General features: G+C 46.8%; 1 protein-coding gene across 2 annotated transcripts in view; it reads left to right on the top strand.

The window, feature by feature from the left end:
- The window catches only part of KDSR (3-ketodihydrosphingosine reductase), a 31,157-nt gene extending 11,415 nt beyond the window's left edge, over window positions 1-19,742 (top strand). The window contains exons 6-10 of one of the 2 annotated variants that reach the window (XM_053913360.2): window positions 3,990-4,181; window positions 9,566-9,649; window positions 12,606-12,689; window positions 15,428-15,529; window positions 17,684-19,742. In XM_053913360.2, coding sequence (XP_053769335.1) covers window positions 3,990-4,181; window positions 9,566-9,649; window positions 12,606-12,689; window positions 15,428-15,529; window positions 17,684-17,803 — 582 coding nt within the window. In that variant the 3' untranslated portion in view covers window positions 17,804-19,742. The remainder of the gene's footprint in view (window positions 1-3,989; window positions 4,182-9,565; window positions 9,650-12,605; window positions 12,690-15,427; window positions 15,530-17,683) is intronic. The other variant, XM_053913361.1, reaches the window with a different exon arrangement.
- The last annotated feature ends 227 nt before the right edge of the window (window positions 19,743-19,969 follow it).

Here is a 19,969-nt window from a genome sequence, read left to right as displayed (position 1 = left end):
TGCCTGCAGTGAGAACTAGCCTAAAAAGGAAGGACTGTTACCCCCAAGCTTGGGGCCTCTATCCCAGCGACAGGGCCTGACACCAGCAGACTGGCTGAGCCCATGGAGGCCTCAGGGGACCGGCACCTCCCAAGGCCCTTCTCCCCTCTGGGGTGCAGTTACTTGCTCTGTTCTAGTCAAGTCCAGGGATCCTCAGGGAGCCCTGTTGGAATATACTACCACGTTTGATGCATTTCCCGAAGCTAAGAGTTCTTCTTACGCAAAATAAATTCTGTTGCAGTTACTTTTGTTTGGCTTCTTGTTTTCAGTCTTCATCTTACTGGAGTTCACGTGCCCGTAAAATGCTTGTGCACCATCCCTTGCCCATGTCTTCACTGCACATTGCGGGCTGGGGTGGGGGGCAGTGAGGGGGAAGTAAGCACGCCCTGTGTGAGCCCACAGGCAGCCGACTCCCGGGAACCTGCGCCTGCTGTTGCTGGACTCTGCCCTGGGTGCCTTTTGCCCTGCTGAGGTGGCTCTGTGTCTGCTCACTGTAATAACCTTTAGTCAGGACAAGCACGACGCTGTGCAGAGTCCCATGAGGCCTTCCCGTGACTCACAAAACTGGAGGTGAACTTGGGGACGTCCCACTCACTTCCTTCTTTTCATTGTCCTTTTTGCTGCCTTTCTTTCTGGTGTCTTGTTTTCTGTACCTGTGGATATTGAGTTAATGTACATTTTTGACTCGGATCGCACTGACTGTAGATCCACAGTCAGTGGGAGAATTGGAAACAGTAGGGAGAACTGACACCCTAACAATACTGTCTTCTAACCCGTGGGCGTGGTCTACACCTCCACTCGGTTAGGTTTTCCTTCGTTTCTCTCAGCGAGGTTTCGCAGTTCTCAGTGCTCCAGGCTTGCACGCGGCTTTTCAGTAGTTCATATTTTTGGATGCTGGTATAAATTTTATCTTTTAAATTCCAGTTTCTGTGTATACATCGCTCATATAGTGAAATACAACTGATTTTTGGCTATTGATCTTGCCACCGGCTAACTCAATTATGAATTCCAGTGCTCATTGGACCTTCAACATTGAAGGTCACATGACCCGCAACCATTTTGCTGGTAACCTTGTCTCCTGGACAGCCTTGTTGCTCTGCTGGGACCTCCGGCACAGTTTTGGGTGGCAGTGTTGAGGACAGGCATTCCTGTCTCGTCCCTGACCTGAGGGAGAAAACACTCAGCCTTGACCATGTGAGTGAGCTGGCAGCTGTGGTTTTGTTTTTGCGGTTTTGGTAAATGCACTTTGTTAAGCAGAAGAAATTCCCTTCTATTTCTACTTTGCTGAGAGTGTTTTTAAAATAAGGAATGGATGTTGAATTTTGTCCAATGCTTTCTCTGCATCTGTGGGGTGATCAGACATTCATTTTCACATGCTAAACCAACCTTGCATTCCTGGGATGAATCCCATTTGGTTGTGCTGTCTTGTTTCTGTGTTTTTGAGGGATATTTTCCTTTCTCATACTATTTCCTGATTTTGGAATAAGGGGTAATGCCAGCCTCAGGGAAGTATTCTCTTCTCTCCAGTTTTCTGGAAGAGTTTGTATAGAATTGGTATTGTTCTTTCTTAAATGTTTGGTAGAATTCTCTGTGGGGTGGTTTATGCCTTTAATTCTGTTTCTTTAATAAATAGGTGGCTATGTAGGTATGTTCTTTTTGAGCGGCTTTTGGTACTTGTGTCTTTCAGGGAACTTGGCTGCTTCATCTAAGTCACTGAATTCATTGTCACAATGTTACTCACCTTATTCCATTGTCGTCCTGTTCGTGCCCATCGAGCTTGTGGTGCCCCTCTGTCCCTCTCGAGATTGATAACTTGTGTCCTCTCCCTTTCCCGACGTTTATCTATGATGTCTAGACGTTTATCAATTTTATTGATTTTTCTCAATAACCAGCTTTTGGTTTATGATTTTTCTCTTGCTTTTCTGTTTTCTGTTTCATTTATTCCCTCTATTATTTTTATTATCTCTTTTTTTCCTGCTTGCTATTGTTTCAATTTGCTCTTCTTTTTATAGTTTCTTGAGGTGGAAGCTGAAATCTTTGATTTGAGGCCTTTTACCTTTTCCAGTACAGATGTTTCGGCCCTGCTTTCACAGCAGGAAATGTTTTTACTTTCATTCAATTAAAATACTTCATAATTTCCCTTGTCATTTCTGCTTTGCTGCTTGGGTTATTTAGAAGTGTGTTATTTAGTTTCAAATATGTGAGTGTTTTTCAGAAATCTTTCCCTTAATTTATTTCCAGTTTAATTCCATCAAGGGCAGCGAACATACTTTGTGCGACTTGAATCTTTTGACATTTATTGAGACTCAGTTTAGGGCCCAGAATATAGTCTACCCTAGCCGTTCTGTGTGCACCCGGAAAGCGCACTCGGTGACATTGCTCAAGTCTTCTGTGTCCTTGCTGATTTTGTGTCCACTTGGTCTGCCAACTATTGAAAAAGAGGTATCGAAATCTCTGATTATAATTGTGGACTTGCCTATCTGACTGTTTTTACAAGCAGACTCTTAGTCGATACTCTTGCCTTTCGGCCCTGTGCCCCCTGCTTCTGCTTGCAGAGGTCCTTGAGCCTTCTGGGGGTTCTGTGGTACAAGGTTCTTAGTTTCTCCACTCCTTGCTTAGCATTTGGCTTTCTGCTAAGCTAGTTATCTATTGCTTGTCGTTCTGTTCTTCAACTTTCCAGCTATCACTGCTATTATTTTCTTTCCTATTTCCTGTGCTCTTTTGGATTCTTTAAAAAAAAAAAAAAATATATATATATATATATATATATATTTTTTTTTTTTTTTACTGAAATTGTAGTGGGGGTTTCCGAAGGGGGCTGAGGGACACCCTGGGATGCAGTGTACAATCTTTTTTTAAATACTGTTTTAGAGAATTGTTATTATTAAAACAATGTAATGATATTAAAAGGCATTTGGGGAGGGGGAAATGGGAATCCCAGCATCCTAACACAGTCACTCAGAATTTTCTGCTTCCTTGTTTTTACACCTGTGCACGTATGCTTTTATTTAATATTTGAAATAGTTATAGTCACAGTGTAAATTCATCATCTGCCCTCGACTTTTTTTAAACTTACAGAATAAAGATTTCCCCCCCCCCCCGATGTTTCTGGTCATTATTTCTAGAAGTTATCTAACGTTCTATTGAACTAACTTGTCATGAGGGACTCAAAGTTCCCCCAGTGAAGTGTTTGGTTTCACATGGCAATTGATCTAATATTTTTACAAGACTTTTAACATAAAAACATTTCAGTGCACGTAGTCTTAGATTTTCAAGTGAAAATATAAGGTGTTTAAGAATTCTCAGGAAGAGGGGAAAGCATACTGTTGGTACTTAGGTAAGATCTTGCCCGTCGTAATACAAAAGTGAACGTTTACTGAGTACTGACTTTGGGCTGGGCGCTGCACTAGCACCTGACCTGGGTTCTCTCTTTTAGCCCTTGCAACAGCCCTGTCAGAGATGACTGTGATGAGAACCCTGTTTTCAGCTGCATAGGGCTGTCTTATTTATTATTAGATAGGTAGTAAATGGCAGAGCCGAGGCTTCAAACCACAGTCCAGGCTATCAGATACCATCCTCGTCTCTGTGGTCTTTCCTGAGCTTAGAACTAAAGGACCGGACCTATTTAGAAGCTCATTCCTAACACTGCCTTTCCGAAAACATTACCTGCATGGAGGAAACGAGTGTTGACCCATTTTCAGCACAGACGGAACTGCGGTTGTTGCGAGAACACAAGACCAGATAGAAACAGACTTCAAATAACAGATGCTGAGCATCATGGCTCAGTTATAGGGTCATTTCTCATTCGTTGGTTCGTTACTGATTCATTCACTCATTCATTCAATGAGTCCACCAAGCTCCCACCTGGAGAGCAGACCACATGCCTGGGAATGCGTGCAACCTGTGTCTTTGACCTTCCTCATTTCCTGTGGCCTCTCTGTTCCCTGCAGAAACTAATGAGTGTTAACTACCTGGGCAGCGTGTACCCCAGCCGAGCTGTTATCACCACCATGAAGGAGCGCCGGGTGGGCAGGATCGTCTTTTTGTCCTCCCAGGCAGGGCAGGTGGGACTCTACGGCTTCACTGCCTACTCTCCATCCAAGTTTGCCATCAGGGGCTTAGCGGAAGCGCTGCAGATGGAGGTAAGTGCTGTATTCGGTTTTATACTTCTTCCTGTCAGCTCCGCAAATGTTCCCCCCTTTCGTTGGTAGCTCCTTTACACGCACGTTGTTCTGTTGAATTACAGATTTGTAAACGTTAGTGAAAGAGCATTGGCTCCATGCCTGAATCTTGCAATTAAAGCGTTAACATTTTTTATAGTGTAAAATGATTATAGTTGTGACAAAATGGCCGTGAGGTTTTCACTTGCTTAATTGAATACACAAAGTACTGCTAACGTTTTCATTACATCATTGGTCTGACACTGGGTGAGTGTGTGTGATAAGGTTAACCAGGTATTTCATTCTCTAGCGGTGTTTCTTTGACAAAGTGATCTGCCCTTATGACTGGCTAATACAATTAGCATGTGTTTGAGGGACGGGCTGAAGCTGTCTAGCGGTGAGCTTTTAGACAATCATTGAAGTTGCTCTCAGTTTACTTATCTATAAAATGAGAGGGTTGGACTAAAAGAAAAGCCATTTGATTCTCCTAATACATCAATTTCTTAAAGAAATATTGATAAGAGCGATGGCTTTTTATTTTCACAGTTCGTAGAACCTTTTGTGGTAGAGGGTGAGGTTAGGATTAGTATCAGAGTAAGTGCTTGTCGTGATGTGACAGCCTTGGGCCTCAGCTGTGTGGTGTAGGCTGCTGCGGTATTGTCACGGGGGAGTGCTTAGAGACCTTCACACAGACCTACCTGGAGTTGCGTGCTGAAAAAGGCAACTCAAAATTTTACTGCTGCAACAGATACAGAAATATAACACTACAGCATGATGTTAAACACCCGGAAGAGAATCCACTGTGGCCAACCCTCATAGTAACTATGTGATTTGAGAATCCCATTTAATGACTTAGATTGGGGGTTAGAAATTTTTTTTCTGTCGTGGTCCAGATAGTAACATTTTAGCCTTTGAGGGCTTGGTGGTTTCCGTCATAACTACTCAAGCCTTCTGTGATAGCAGGAGAATAGCCATGTGCAATATGTAAATGAATGGGTGTGGCCGGGTACCAGTAAAACTTTATTGATAAAAACAGGTGAAGGGCCTGGTTTAGCCTGCAGACCACACCTTGCTGACCCCTGATTTAGAAAATCCCTAGTAGATGGTGTAGCTCAGTGGATTGAGCATGGGCTGCAAAGCGAAGGGTCACCGGTTCAATTCCCAGTCGGGGCACATTCCAGGGTTGCAGACGAGTTCCCCAGTGGGAGCCATGTGAGAGGCAACCACACATTGATTTTTCTCTCCCTCTCTTTTTCCCTCCCTTCCCATCTCTTAAAAAAAATCTTAAAAAAAAAAAAGAAAGCAAATCCCTAGGAGAGCCCTGGGTGGTAAGTGACACAGACCCGCCCTGCCTAGATAGCAGACGAGCATTGCTGCTGGAGAGCTGCCGGGCAGTGACGGGGTCCTGAGCTGCCACCGAGGGATTGATACTTCGTGCCTTCTCCTCAAAGCAACCAGCCCCAAATCTCGTGTTCATCAGCTTGCTTAATGCTGTAATCAGTAATTGGCCCTTGATGAGCCAAGAGCACACATACAGCTGTGACAGTTCAAACAAGAGTGCTGGTATCCCTTTTGTAGTTTTTCTGTTGAGAAGTCCCTTTGTGATCAACCATTTTATTCTTATAAGTTTTGTGAAATCCTTGAGGCAGACGATGTTATGCCATCTTATAGATCAGAAAGCCGAGTTTTCAAGAAGTTTGAGGAGTTGCTTAAAGCCACATGGTGACTTTGTGACCGAAATAGTGACAAAGCCCTGGCATTGGGGCTCCGTCTTTGCCTCTGTCCCCCAGCAGACCAGCAGAGAACGCGTCTGCAATTCAGGTCAGAAGGGGCCTCACTCATCTATCTGGCTGGTTGCCTTAGCCCTTGACTTTGGTCTTAGAAACCAAGTAGGGGAAGTGGTGTTTTGGAAGTGACAGATGTGCTCATTAGGGCTTTTCGTCCCTGTGTCTTGTCTTGCAGAGCCACCTCAGGATTCAGTAATTTAGGGCAAAGCGTAGAGTAGGTGTAATATGGGTAGCCTGGCTTTGCTTCGCATAGAATGGAGATGCTCATGAAGAAGAGGGAAAAGAACGTGAGTGGCTGTTGGAGAGTCCCTGTAGCCTCTTTGTGACCCTTGGGAGTCACACCAGGTAGCTGGCCTGCACCTGCCAGTCTCCTTGACTTCCCTCCGTATTTGGACTCTATTCAAAATGTCCTCATGTACACAAAAAATAACATAAACCTGTAGTGTGGAGAATAGTTTTGGGGGGAAATAAATTCAATAATCCAAATCTAGTTTGTTCATAGGAGAACTCGCATCAGAACAGATATTCCCCTACAAACTTCTGGTGTTGTGATTTTGAAACCTGGATAATTGATGCTGTTTGGCCAAGGTGGTAGGGTTTTCAGTGAATGAACAGACCTGATAGAATTGCTCAAATGCTAACTGCTTTTGGTAATCCTTTTCGGTTTAACTGTTAAGTCTTCCTGTTCACCCCACCCCTTGCCCCAAAACTAAAGTCAGACCCTAGAGGTGTATTACCTACGACAAATAATTTGGAAAGAATGCTTTGTTGCATTTGTGTGTCTTTTAAAAAGTCAGTCTTTTAGATACAAATATATCAGTTAGAGATGTTAACAGTTAACTTTTGGGGAAAGCAGGGACCAAGTAAGAGAAAATCTCGTGCGGATCCTGCTTGCCCCCTCGGGCTCCACCTCTTCTCACGTGGCCTGAAAGTCCACATATCAGCGCCTCTGACCTTCTCTGCAGCCCCCATGTCTTTGTTGGGGTGGAATTAGGGATAACACACCTTAGGCGGGAGTATTCTGACAGTAAATCAGTTCTGGAGCAGGTGGTTGTCTTTCTGTTGAGACTGAGCCCAGGCAGAAGGGAGAACAGGAAACACAGGGTGGGGGAGAGCAGAGAGGGCACGAGAAGCAGACAGTGGTTAGGTGAGCAGGGAACCGTTGGTGGAGTCCTGGCTTGTAAATTCTTAGGAAGAGAAGTGGTGATTTCTGGAGTCCACATTGACTTAGCAAAAACAAAGGAAGCCAAAATAACCTCATTTTCTTTTCTGCTGGGGTTAAGGGATTAGTCGATGAAAAGAAAGTATAGATATAGTTTAATGTATTTAGATTTTAGCTCATTATTTGACCAAAAATTTAAGGAGACTATAAGCTCTGTGAGAGCAAGGATTCCGTCTGTTTTGTTCACATCCATATGCTTTATTCTTAGAGCGATACCAACACATGGTCGTAATTCAGGAAGTGTTTGTGGGATGAATGAATGAAATGGCTGGCTTACCAGCCACTGGGCGGTATCCAGGCAGAGGTTGAGAGAGTCATTTGGCTTCCTGATTACAGACAGGATACTGCATCCAAAAAGGGGCTGGACGGGCCTCTCCCAGCCCTGACTGTCTGTGCCCACGCCAGGAGAAAGCTGTTCTGAAACCCTGTTTTAATTATTTGGAAGCTCAGCCAAAACCTTGAGTTTGAGAACCTTGAGAAACTCTGCTTTGAAATGCTGTCTTCCGTTGGCTGAGGGGCCACGGTCCTGACTGTTGGGCAGCATGTCTGAGCTGTCGCCATCAGGCTTTATAGGGTCTGATGGCCACTTCTGGGCTTTCCGTGATCAAATTTCCTTATGGAGGTGAGCCCTGGCTTGAGTGGATTGAGTGCTGGCCTGCAATCCGAAAGGTCGCTGGTTCGATTCCCAGTCAGGTCACATGCCTGGCTTGTGGGCCAGGTCCCTAGTTGGGAGTGTGTGAGAGGCAACCAATGAATCTAGCTCTTACACACTGATGTTTCTCTTCCTCTCTTTCTCCTTCCTTTCCCCTCTGTCTAAAAAAAAGTAAACAAATCTAAAAAAAAAATTATTGAGGTGACATTGGTTAATAAAATTACATAGGTTTCAAGTATACAGTTCTAGGGTACATCATCCATATATTGCATTGTGTGTTTCCAAAGTCAAGACCCAAAGTCAACTCTTCTTCCATCACCATGTTTCGACCTCCGTTACCTTTTGCTACCCCCACCCCTTCCCTCTGGTGACCACCACACTATTGTCTGAGTGAGTTTTTGTTTGTCTTGTTCATCCACGTCTTGCTTTCAGTTTTATATCTCGCATTCAAGTTCTCTGGTCTGGGCACGAGGCCATGGGAGGCAGTTTTTAAAGTCGCTCTCTCAAAAACAAGTGGAAGAGAACTTGCTTGCTCCTCAACCTCTTCACCTGGCCCAAATCCAGAGCCATTTATGGGCATAGCTGGGCTCTGAAGCTGCGTGCCCAGTCTGTGCAGAGGGAGCTCCCACGCCCTGAGTGCCCTGGGGCCCCGTCGACACAGATGTCCCTTCTGCTCTCCCGCAGCCTGACGGCTGCTGGGGGACCTGCTGTCCGCTAGGTCCTCTGGGGTCTCATGGCTCCCCCCACAGGCCACAGGATAGGGCTCCGCAGACGGACCGTCGCAGACGGACCGGGGGAGGAAAGGGCTCTGTGATGGGAGGGGACCCTGGGAGGTGCTCCGAGGCTGCTGCCCTGGGTGGTTCCACTATGTTTGTTCAGCCTCTGTAAGACCCACAGTGGCTGGACCTACCATCAGCTGCCTGTCCACTTCCAATTCAGCCAAAGTCGTGGCAGAGGTTTGGATGGTGTGCACCTTCACCAGTAGAGTCAGTCGCTAAGAATCTGGGTCGAGCAGGGCTTTGGGAAGGGTGTGTCCCACCAGACCAGCAGGAGAACCTTCTGGAATTGGTGGGGGCATGTGTTTGAGGGGAAGTTTGAGTGCGGAGGCATGGCAGTGAGGTAAGAGTACCTAAGAAGGTGAGTTCCAGGTGGGAGAGAGCCGTGAGGAGAAGCTGGACGGTGTTTCTGTGTATAAATGGGGAGTGAGGATGGGGAGGGGTCTAAATGACATCCACACACCTTGTAGATGAAATCTACGGAACAAGAGTTTCAGAAGCGGCCTGAGGGAAAACACGTCTGCAGCCTCTGGCGGCAGCAGACCTAGGCCGCTGCCTTGAACCCGGGGCCGAGCAGCAGGCAGGGAGGCCAAGGGGACCCTTTTAGTGTTGTCCCTTCGTCACTTTTGTCACTGGCAGCAGCAGGAGGGGTGAATGGCCATCCGTACCTTGGGACCAACTGTCTTCTGGAGTGGAAGTTAGGATGAGCCTTTGACTTTATTTCTGAATGAGCTTCTCGGGGAGACCTTTCCTGGCTCAGTGGGTGGTGCTTTCCGCTCTTAGGGGTGCCCTGTTGCCCTGGGCCACCTTGGAGGCAAGCAGGCAGCGTTGGTCCCGTGTGCCCGCCTGGCACCCTGCGCAGGCTGACGGGGGCGGACACTCAGCTGCGTCTTGTTTACTGAAGGGCAGCTGTTGTTTCTGAAATGCAGGTGAAGCCCTACAATGTCTACGTCACCGTGGCCTACCCGCCTGACACAGACACACCTGGGTTTGCAGAGGAAAACAAGACAAAGGTAAGCGTCCCTCTGGGCCCTGACTCAAGTCTTTAATGTCGCGGACCCTTTTCCGATTTGCTCCTTCCACACTCCAGCCTGCAGGCGTTTTCATCACTCAGAAAGTTGAATGCCTTTCAATTTCAGTGCTAGCTCCAGGCCTCTGAACTTTCTGGAATGTTCATTTGACATCTTGGAGAATGCAGCCGTATTTTCAAAGGCCTTGAGTTTTGCTAATAGTCACTGAAGCCTTGTTGAATTAACAAGGTATCTGCTTTATGACGGAGCGTACAGCCTGTATTTTGAACTAACGAGGTGATATTCTTTAGAAATCACATTCTCGCCCCTGAACTTAAAGACCTGGTTGCTGTTCCACTGTCTCCCTGTGGAGGTCTAACGGGCACCTCAGACTCTAACATCTCCGAAGCGGGACTTTTGATTCCCTCTCCATCCCCCTTGTTATTTTCGTCTCATTACCTGGCGCCCAGCGCTCACCCGCGGCGCAGGCTACCAACCGGAAGCCGGCCGGATTCTCCCTCTGGGCTCCCCTGTCAGAACATACCCTGAATCTGACCTGTTGATTTGTTTATTTTTAACTGCACATGTCACCACCATTCTAGCAGTGACAGCCACTGATATGTTTGCCCAAACTTCCTTTACTAGCTTCAAACTGGTCTGCCTGCTTCCGTTTGTCTGCCCTGGGGTCTGTTCTTCATGGAGTCTGGAAGCCTTTTTAAAGTTTAAGTCAGGTCTTGTCACTCCCCTGCATAAAACCCTCCTGTGATTTAAAAAAAAAAAAAAAAGCCAAATACCTCTTGGGCAGCACAGCTTAATGGAATGTTCTAGAATGGTGAAAATGTTCTATGTTTCACTCTCTAATATGGTAGTCACATTGTGGCTCTGGAGCACTGGAAATGTGGCGAGTGGGGTTGAGAAATTGAATTTTTAATTTTATTTAATTTTACCTAACCCAAAGTTAAAACGGAATAGAACGTGTTGGCAGTGGCTCCCATCGTGCCTGGAGTAGAATCCGAAGGCCTAGCGCAAGGTCCCCAGTGTCTGGGCCACGGCCGCCTACCTGCCCGCAGCATTTCCTTCTCCGCTCAGGCGCAGTTCCACCAGCTTGCCTGTCCTGTGGTCGCCCTCGGGCTTCGCTCGTGCTGCCCCCTCTAGATGTTTGAACGGCTCACTCCCTTGGTTCCTCCCATCTCTGTACAGAGGTCCCTTGCCAACGCTCTGTATCTCTGATGGCACCTTTATTTTTCCTCCAGGGTGCTCGTCACCCCGGACATTGTATGTAGCAGCTGCTGGTGGTCCTGAGGGGATGCAGAGCTTTGCATTTTGTTCGAAGGAACCTCCTCTGTGCCTTGCTGCATAGCAGTCACTCTGAGCCAACGAGTCAGTGGGGAGGAAAGGAATTGATGAGAACTTACCACGTTGAACTGGCTTTGCTTGTTTTTCTTCTCTTTTATAATGATGCTTAGTGTGAATCCCCACTGCATAAAACTGGGCACTTAGGCTCCATAGGCCATATACTTGCAGAAAGATGTTTATGATTTAGAAGCTTTTTTCCTATTCATTTCTCTTCGGCTTGGCCTCTTTTAAAATTACTACTATTTCAAAGAAGCAAATTTAAGCCAAATGTCTGTCTCAGAATAAGCAGGGAATCTGCTAAGCAGATTTGCAGCATTTGGTAAGCAGTCTTTTAGTTTGAAGCCAGCACTGACAAAGGGTGGTGATTTCCTTGTGAAGATGTGATTTTGATGTTAAGTTGGGGTTTTTTTCCCCACCACTAAAATGTTGGGCAGACTTGGGGAAAATCACATCCTACCTTGGCCTGTGGCGCCCATAGGGGGCGCCATAGTGCTTTTAAATCCAATGTGTGTCTGTCCGTGTTGTGGTCATACCAGCCTTGTGGTCTGGAAGAATGAATTGTGGCACCTTCAAAAGGGCCTTTCTCTTAGTTCAGGTTTATCAAGAAATACTGGGCTTTAATGAAGTGCTGTGCTTTCCTATTTTAAGAAGATACATTCTGGTTTTAATTTTAATTCTTTTCAGCCTGCACAGTAAATAAAATTTACAGCTTCGTGCAGTTTAAGGCTTCAATTTTGAAGCTTCTAATGAGTTCCATTCTAAAGAATTTTTGAGTGTTTGTGTGCATCACCACAAAGAAGATATTTTAAAATTGGGGGGGAGAAAAAAACCCTGTCCATGAAGAATTTAGGAGGTAAATTGTAAACACACCGGTAGCTATAATACACATTAAGGCAGAAATGTTCAAAGACTAGAAATTACTGCCAGTTACGAATTCACAGAAGCCTTTTGACCTCTGTGACAATGGGGATGGACAGCTAACAAAAGGCTAGGATTTGGGGGTTCTGGTGTCCCAATCCAGTACCAAGCACACAGCCACATGGGGGACCGGCCACTCAATATTTTATCTTCCAGTCTCCTCGTGGCTTTTTAAGAAACAGCTGCAGTGCTGAATGGCACTGTGGCTGTCCCTGCTTGGGACCTCTGCTCTGTCCAGGTGTCAGTCCTCCGCTGGCCTGGAGAACAGTGACAACATACAAGCAGACTTGCTCAGGGCACCCAGGCCAGGCTCTGCGGAAACCCCACAGGTCGGCGTCTGGCCTGCAGTGAGGATTCAGGAGGGGAGGTTACTGGTCTCTCGTAGCGGTGGTGTGTTCTCATTCAAGCTTTGATGGTCCTTGTTGGGAGCCGAGACCCCGCGTCCTCCAGAGAGTGCCCAGGGCCTCTGTGTCTGGATTCAGGTTCTGGGCTGAATTTTATACAGTGACCAGGTAGGAACTGATAGAGAATCCAGGTGGACCTAATTCCAAAAATAGGAACCTACTCAAAGGTAGAAAATTGAACTTATTTCTAACCCGGGGGTGCGGGGGCGGGAGGGGGGGCTATAAGAATTACTGATTTTTTTTCAATATAATGGTGCTGATATGTCCACTCTCCACTTTAGCCTTTGGAAACCCGCCTTATTTCAGAGACCACGTCTATTTGCACGCCAGAGCACGTGGCCAGACAGATCGTCAGAGATGCCATAGTAAGTCAGCCCTGGTTCTTAGGAATAACCGTAGTTCTGTATTTCTGAAAAAGTGCTTGTCCCCAGGCCTATTTCAAAACAAGTTATTCGACATTTTTGGTCAAATTCATCATATCTAGTATGCAACTCTGCCTTTCTTCCCCGAGAAAGGTTACCGATTCCCTATTAATTAGCAGGCTTTTGGAAATGAATTATACAGGGTCCAGCACAAATAACGTCCTTTTTTATTGCAAAATCTTTTATTACAAAATCATAAGCATACAATTCTGTAACATAACAAGAGCACACTCAAGCACACCATAGGACATTTTAGGTGAAATGTTCAAATTAAAAATATAGATTATTACACCCATATTATTACCCTACCAGCCACATGCAAGCAGGCGTTACTTCTGCTGGACCCTGTATTGCACAGGTGGCAAACACAAGGCCCACAGGCCGAATCCGGCCCTCCACCTTGTTATATCCAGCCCAGCACCTTGTTTCTACCCGGCAGAAGCCCCGAGTCCTTGCCCCTAGTTAAGGAGTAGTTACATTTACACAGTCCTAAAATTACGTTTGGCCCTCTGAAGGCAACCGTGAGGCTGACATGGCCCCCGGTGAAAGTGAGTCTGACAACCCTGCAGTGTATTGTACCCTAATCGTAGGAACAGATTGATCGGTACGGGTGTTCTTTAGAAAAAATGAGATTTACCTGCGACGTGTCGATGATGCGTTCTGTGCACTGTATGTGGCATGCTGCCTCCCTTCTCCTTTCCCCCGGCAGTTTCAGTTTTAGATGATTTTAGGTACCTTGCCAGACTCACCTCCCTGCTTCCCAGCATCGTTTTCCCAAATGTTCACTCACAAGAAAGTGCAGCCAGCCCACCGTCAACCCAGATACTGTGCTTCTGAGCTGCCGCGTTTATGTGGAATCAAGAAGGTGATCTTCAGAAACCATGTGCTATTTTGCAGTACAACACACGTGCCAGAGACTTTTGACAACGTTCCTGTTAATCCACATGCAGAAAAATAGCCAGGGAGGGGCGTGTCTGTAAACCTAAGGCCGAACTTAGGAAATTTGGGGACCCCTGGAACGAGAGGCGTCGGGACGCTGTGCCTGAGGCCCACCCGAGCGGAATAGGGAAATCTCGAGCTCTATGAAAACGCATGCAGATGTGGGGAGAACTTGCCCTGCCGTGTTCAAAGGCATGGAAAGACGGCACCGTGGGTGGGGTGGACTTCGTGTTGCCTGCTCATCTCGGGTCAAAGCAAGCACTCGGGGTTTTCAGCGATCTGAAATGGCTTTGTATTGCGGCAGGACTCATTCAGGCTGGCAGTGGTCAGACTTCTTCCCCTCTTGACCACTTTGCACTCTCAAGGGTTGACAACCCCGGAGAACTTTTGCTTACGTTGGTTATATTTGCCATATTACAAGTGGAAACTGTGTAACTTTTAAAATATTTATGAATCCCATGTAAACTAACAGTAACAAACCCACTACATTTTAATGTAACATTTTTACAACCGTAATCATTTCTCAAAACAAACCTTCGGTGGAACGAGAGGCTTCATTTTACACGGCAGTGGTCGTCTCACTGCGTGTGTTCCTGGAAGGCAGCTGCTTTTCCGAGCCACTTCTGAGAACATGTTCATTCTGTTGTCACATGTGGTTTTGAATGAAGGATGCAGAGAAAACCTGGCCTTCCACAGGCACGTAGGCAGAAGAGGGAAGGGTATTTTACAAGGTTTTCAGACCACCACGGACATGCTTTTTCGGTTGGAAACCCACACGGGATGAAGGGCAGTTTCTTAAAGGTTAGTTGCAGTGTGGCATTGAAAACTCCGTTAATGAACTTTTTGTTCTCTGTTGCATGAAAATCCACTGGTCTTTGCACTTTGAATGTTTTGGACCCATTCATGATTTTGGAATGGCATGCATTAGTCATTCGGAAAATATGGGTTCGCCGAGTTATCCAAAAAATTATATTTATTAATGTCGCTGCTGATCTTATTAAAGTTTTCATCTAGTGGGAAGCTGACAGTCTCATGGAAAGCCCAGATTTTAACACTGACCATAAAAACTGCCAATTTTCCTTAACGTGACCGGGCATTTCATTAATTTTTACGAAAGGATCTTCCAAACACTGAGGGTGAGGAGCCACAGGCTGTCTGTCGTGGCTCTTGCCTGTAAAAACGGTATTCCAGGAACAGAGCAACGAGTCCCATGACTTACGCCATGATAGGAAGTGGGGTGCTTGCTTCTAAGAAGACATGTCCTCACAGGTTGAGATTTAATTAAACAATCCATTTTACTGCCTTATCAAGGGCATTTTAAAGCAAAACCGACATTTTAACATTTTACAGGATCATTCAGAATCTGTGCTTTCTTTGTATATTTACCACAGCTGGTGTGTGTGGCCGTGAAGAGGTGCCACTGTTGTTGTTCGTGCTAATGAGCCAGCATTTTGCAAATGTCACTCGGTGAAAAGGTCCACACGAACGCTTTTGTATTACGGTGATGGTCGTTTTGTCCTCATGGGCACCCGGGGTGCTCGGACTGACCCGCGTTTTGAGAGCCCCCCATCCAGCCATCAGCCCCCCCTCTGCCAAAGCCATGCTCGTTTCTGAGCTGCGACAGGCGCTCTTTTAGCCTCTCATCCCACGTCGGTTAAATGGACACCGTTCCCTGTTCCAGACGTGTTGATTCCTCTCCGTGTAACTCCTGTTGCTTCTTCTTTTCTCTTCTTTCTGTTTAGCAAGGGAACTTTAACAGTTCCATTGGCTCAGATGGGTACATGCTCTCGTCCCTCACCTGTGGAATGGCTCCTGTCACTTCCATTACTGAAGGGCTCCAGCAGGTAAGTGGTGCCTAGGCCAGCAGACAGACAGACAGATGACAGACAGCACCTCTCATTAAACCTGGGTGAGAAAAGGAGAAATAAAAGAAGACTTAGCAGCTTGATCTGAGCCTGTGAAAAATTCTCATTCAAGCAGCAACTTTCTCCCCGCCTGTCCCAGGGACAAGTCACTGGGAAGCAGGCTGAAGATTTCACCGGGTAACTTAGACGGGGAAGGCGGCTTCCATGCTAGGCACTGCAGACCCAGAGCGACGGCACTGTCTCGGCCGCTGGGCAGACAGCCTGGCCTCTCGTCTGATCAGAAGTGTTTGAAAAATGGAGTTCTCCTCTGCTGAGAGTAGTTCAGGGGTGGTGTTGCCTGACCGTCCTGGGATGTTAGACTAGAGCTCCCTTTCTGGGTCAGTCAGGCCACAGATAACTCAGCTTCGGGAGATCCAAGTTCAGCACAGTTCCCACCCTGGTGGATGCTGCAGTTCATCCGGGACACAAACAGTTACTGTCTCCTTGAGGAGCTGGGAGGTGCGTTTGCTTCTGGAGGGCCAGATGTAAACTCCAGGGGCTCATAGACCAACAGAGTGGTACTAACACAGTGTGAAATAATGAGTTACACTGGAGGGGTTGCTCTGGAGAGACAATGCCAAGGGTGGTGGAGGGTGGGTGGGGGCCTGGAAAGGGGAGGGAGGCTGCCTGAGCCGGCAGGGGCTGCCCATGCCGATGGGTAGATTATAACAGTACTGAATTAGGTGCCGTAGACCGCGTCCAAACCAACTGTCCGAATGACTTAGCTGTTGGTTTTCCTCCCTTTTCTCTGGAACACACCCACAATGTCGCGATTCCCTCTCAGAGGCAGGCACTCTGTGACATGGACGTGCATCCTCCCTCTCAACCCCTGGCCACCCCTGCTCTCTTGACCATCTCCATAGTTTCGCCTTTTGCCAGCTTCCTGCCGGTGTTTACATTTTTCAGTCATCCTTGTGCACTTGTCAGAGAGGAACAGAGGTTTCAACGCTTGCTAGGAAAAGCGGCGGTCCCTCATTCCGTGTCCCCATGTCACCTTCTCAGAAGCAGTCGCACGCCGTCTGGTCAGCCAGACATGTGGATAGTGACCTCCGTGCGTCCAAGTTACACACGCACCAGCCACTTCCACTCGGCCGCTCCCTTTGGGATCGGGCACTGACTTCGGGCCACCTCCCCTGAAGCGCTTGCACCCACCTCTCCTCCCTCCCCACCCTCCCTTCTCCGTGATCCTGAGCTTTCGGTTGGATGCTTGTTAGGATCATCATTTTAAAAATGCTGTTTAAATAGCTGTGCACAGAAATCTTCCAGTTTCATCTTCATTCCTCCTGGAACCTGCTGCCAGGGCTGGCTGCCCCCCATGCCTGGGCACAGCTGCCGTCCCCCCCCACCCCCTTTACGGCCATCCCGGGGAACCCCCGTGTCACATGACTCTGCCTTTCTTTGTTATCCCCCTCACGTTGGCTGTTTACTTCTAGTAGCTTTCAGGAAAAAAAGTGTTCAGCAGGCAAAATTTTTGAGACCTTGCACATTTAAAAATGTTTCTCTGTAGTTTTATCCCTTTCGAGAACTCCACTTAGAGGGGATGGTGTGAGTCTCTTAGTGGAAAAAGTGAAACTTAGCAGATACAGTTATTCGCCATCTTGACCCTGAAACTGCAAATGTCTTTCTCCAGTTGCTTGTCTTTCCAATTCGGGAGTAACCTCCTGGAGGGCAGGCCCGTGTCTGCTCTCGGCACCTGGCATAGGGTCCGACTTTGGGACCAGACTGTAGATCTTACGGCAAAAAGCCTCGATCGGAGTCTGGATGTCGGTGATGCTGGCGCAGGTTTTCCCGAGCTGGTAGAACCCCGAGACTGCTAGGAGTGCCTGTTCTTCTTTGTTTAATTCGAATATGTGAATCGAGCCTATCTTCTGTCGTTACCTGCCCGGCAGGCACCACGTGTCCAGGGATGCGGAGCAGATAGCTCCTGTCCTCTGATTTATGGACACGACCCGCGTTTTCTCCATCCTCCTCCTTGCCGCAGGTTAGGAGCTGTGGCTCAGACACTGTTTATCAGCGACGTACCCTAAACTCTCTGAAACGAGCTATTGTGTCGTGCTGTTGGCTGAGCTCACGGGTCTGTCTTTTATCTTCCAGGTGGTTACCATGGGCCTTTTCCGTATGCTCTCTCTGTTTTACCTGGGAAGTTTCGACAACATAATTCGTCGCTGCATGATAGAAAGAGCAAAATATGAAACCGCAGACAAAACTGCCTAAACCTTGGGAAGAAGGAGTGTTTCTAAATAATGTGAGCAGCTTGCTGCTGGACGGGACCCAGTTTTTGGACCACAGACACTCGTGTATTGACTTTGAATATGTCAGATGGGACCAGAGGTCTTCGGCAACCTGGCTGCGAGCGAGGGGATAGAAGTTCAAGTGCAGACAATGTTATTAAAACTATGCAAACATGGACCAGGAGACCATCTGGTTCTCTGGGAGGAGAGGTGATGACGGTAGGGAGCTAATAGGTATGAGCAGGTCAGGAACAGGATTCCAGAGCGATCATTTACCTTTTTTGTAGTTCTTTTCCCTGCTTAGAGATCAAGTCCAGGATGGACTTTGACACGTAAGACATTGTGAGGGCTTTTTAAACCTGCCATGGAAGACAGTTTATGGGTTTCTGAAACCTTTTCTTTTCTTTTTAATTTCATGTATTATGTTCAAGATGAGTTTTACATGTTGCGAATGAGTCTGAATACCTAATGTTTCTGGCTCCCTGTGCAGCTTGCTGCTGGATGCTTGTGGATTCTCTCACTTTTGGAGTTTTCCATAAAACTCTGAGAGGATGAGAGGTCCGTGCAAAGAAGAGAAAAGGGGTAGGTATTTTCCGGTAGGAAAAATCATGCTTTCTTGGCTTCTTTAGGTTCTAGTTATTAGGGCGCTTTTCATTTCTCACTCAGGGGGAAAGGCAGCCTCCTAAAATGTTTTTTGAAGCGAAATAAAATCTTAGAGGATTAAACGTTTACAATTTCTTCACTAGCCGTGATGAGCTGAGGTTTCATTCCATTATATCAACAGTTTATTCTCATCTTTTCCTTTCCAAGTTTGCTTATACTATTACAATATTTTTTGTTTGGAAAAAAAAAGACCAGTTAAACATTTTTGACTTGACTTTTCAATTAATTCATGAATTGATAAAAACAAAAAAAAATTAAGAGGTGAGACGTTCTTCTCATAGTATATCTGTAACTCTTAGGAAAAGCTGGTGATGGCATATTTAAATTTCGCACATTAAGAGAAACAAGTTGGACCACAAGGCCGATTCGGAAGATAGTTGTTTTTGAAATGAAATGACCACCGCGTTCTGTCTGTGACTCTCCAACTGGCCCTAGAATGTTCTCTTTGAACCGCACGTGAAGGAAGCGCACTCATTCCGCTCACAGCAAAGCTCTGGAACCTCGCGGCCCCGAGAATGCTGTTTCCGGACGACAGGCTCCGTTGTCCATTTTGTGGATTCCCACAGTAAGTGCCTCTGATGAGCTTCAGCCGGCGAGCCCCGCTTCGTCCTGTCCTTGCGCACCTCCGCCTGGGGCAGCCACCTTCCTCGTGCGCCTCCTCGCACAGTCAGAATGCGTGTTGAGCAGCACATTCCAGCCCACTCGGGTGAGACAGACCACTGTTTCTGAAGGGGAGAGTTTTTACTGTTAAAAATAAATAAATAAAACTTTACAAAAGATCGAAGACCTAAAAATGGGAGCAAAGACTTCTTTCCTCTTGCGTTTTTGAACCTCTTGACGTTAAAATGACTCAATGTTTTAAAAGTAAGATGTTTAACGGCTTTAATGCACGGGGTCTTACTAATCAAAAGCTGAGGGTGGCCTATTCAAACACTGTCAACGGCAGGAGCAGTTACGATTTAATGTGCGAGTTGCTCGGGGTGATGTCAGTGCAGTTGCTGGGGGTGGGTCGATGTCGTGCCCTCCTCGCCTCGGAAATCTCGGCCTTCGGTCCCCATCACCTGCAGACTCTGCAGTGTCGGAAATGCGGTAAGAACTGTACTTTCCTAATTCGCAGAAGACAGTTACATTCCTCTCTGGATTTTTCTCCGTTTTCTTTTCTCATAAATGTTCCTCGAATGTTGGCACCTTCTGCTGGTCTGTGTAGAAATCTAGTCCAAGATGGTGTCTCATGTAATAAAAGTACCTAATCAATAGCAGTTATTTCAATATTCACTTCTCAAGGTGTCTTCCTAGACAGTACTGTGACCACAGGTGGTCTGCCGCCTGTTGCATTGTGGGAGGTGGTGTCCCCAACCTAGCCGAAGCTCAGGCGTGTGCGCAGACGTGTGGACACGCACCGTTGGGGCAGGGTCTTGTCACGCACGGCGCAGGGCCACAGCCCTTTATCCAAACCGCTCTGAAAATTAAGGTGCTTTTTTTTCCT

The sequence above is a fragment of the Desmodus rotundus genome, chromosome 10 (assembly GCF_022682495.2).
Source record: "Desmodus rotundus isolate HL8 chromosome 10, HLdesRot8A.1, whole genome shotgun sequence".
NCBI classification, from domain to species: domain Eukaryota; kingdom Metazoa; phylum Chordata; class Mammalia; order Chiroptera; family Phyllostomidae; genus Desmodus; species Desmodus rotundus.
The sequence above is the reverse complement of the archived record's forward strand: the minus strand, read 5'-3'. Positions and strand labels throughout refer to the sequence as shown.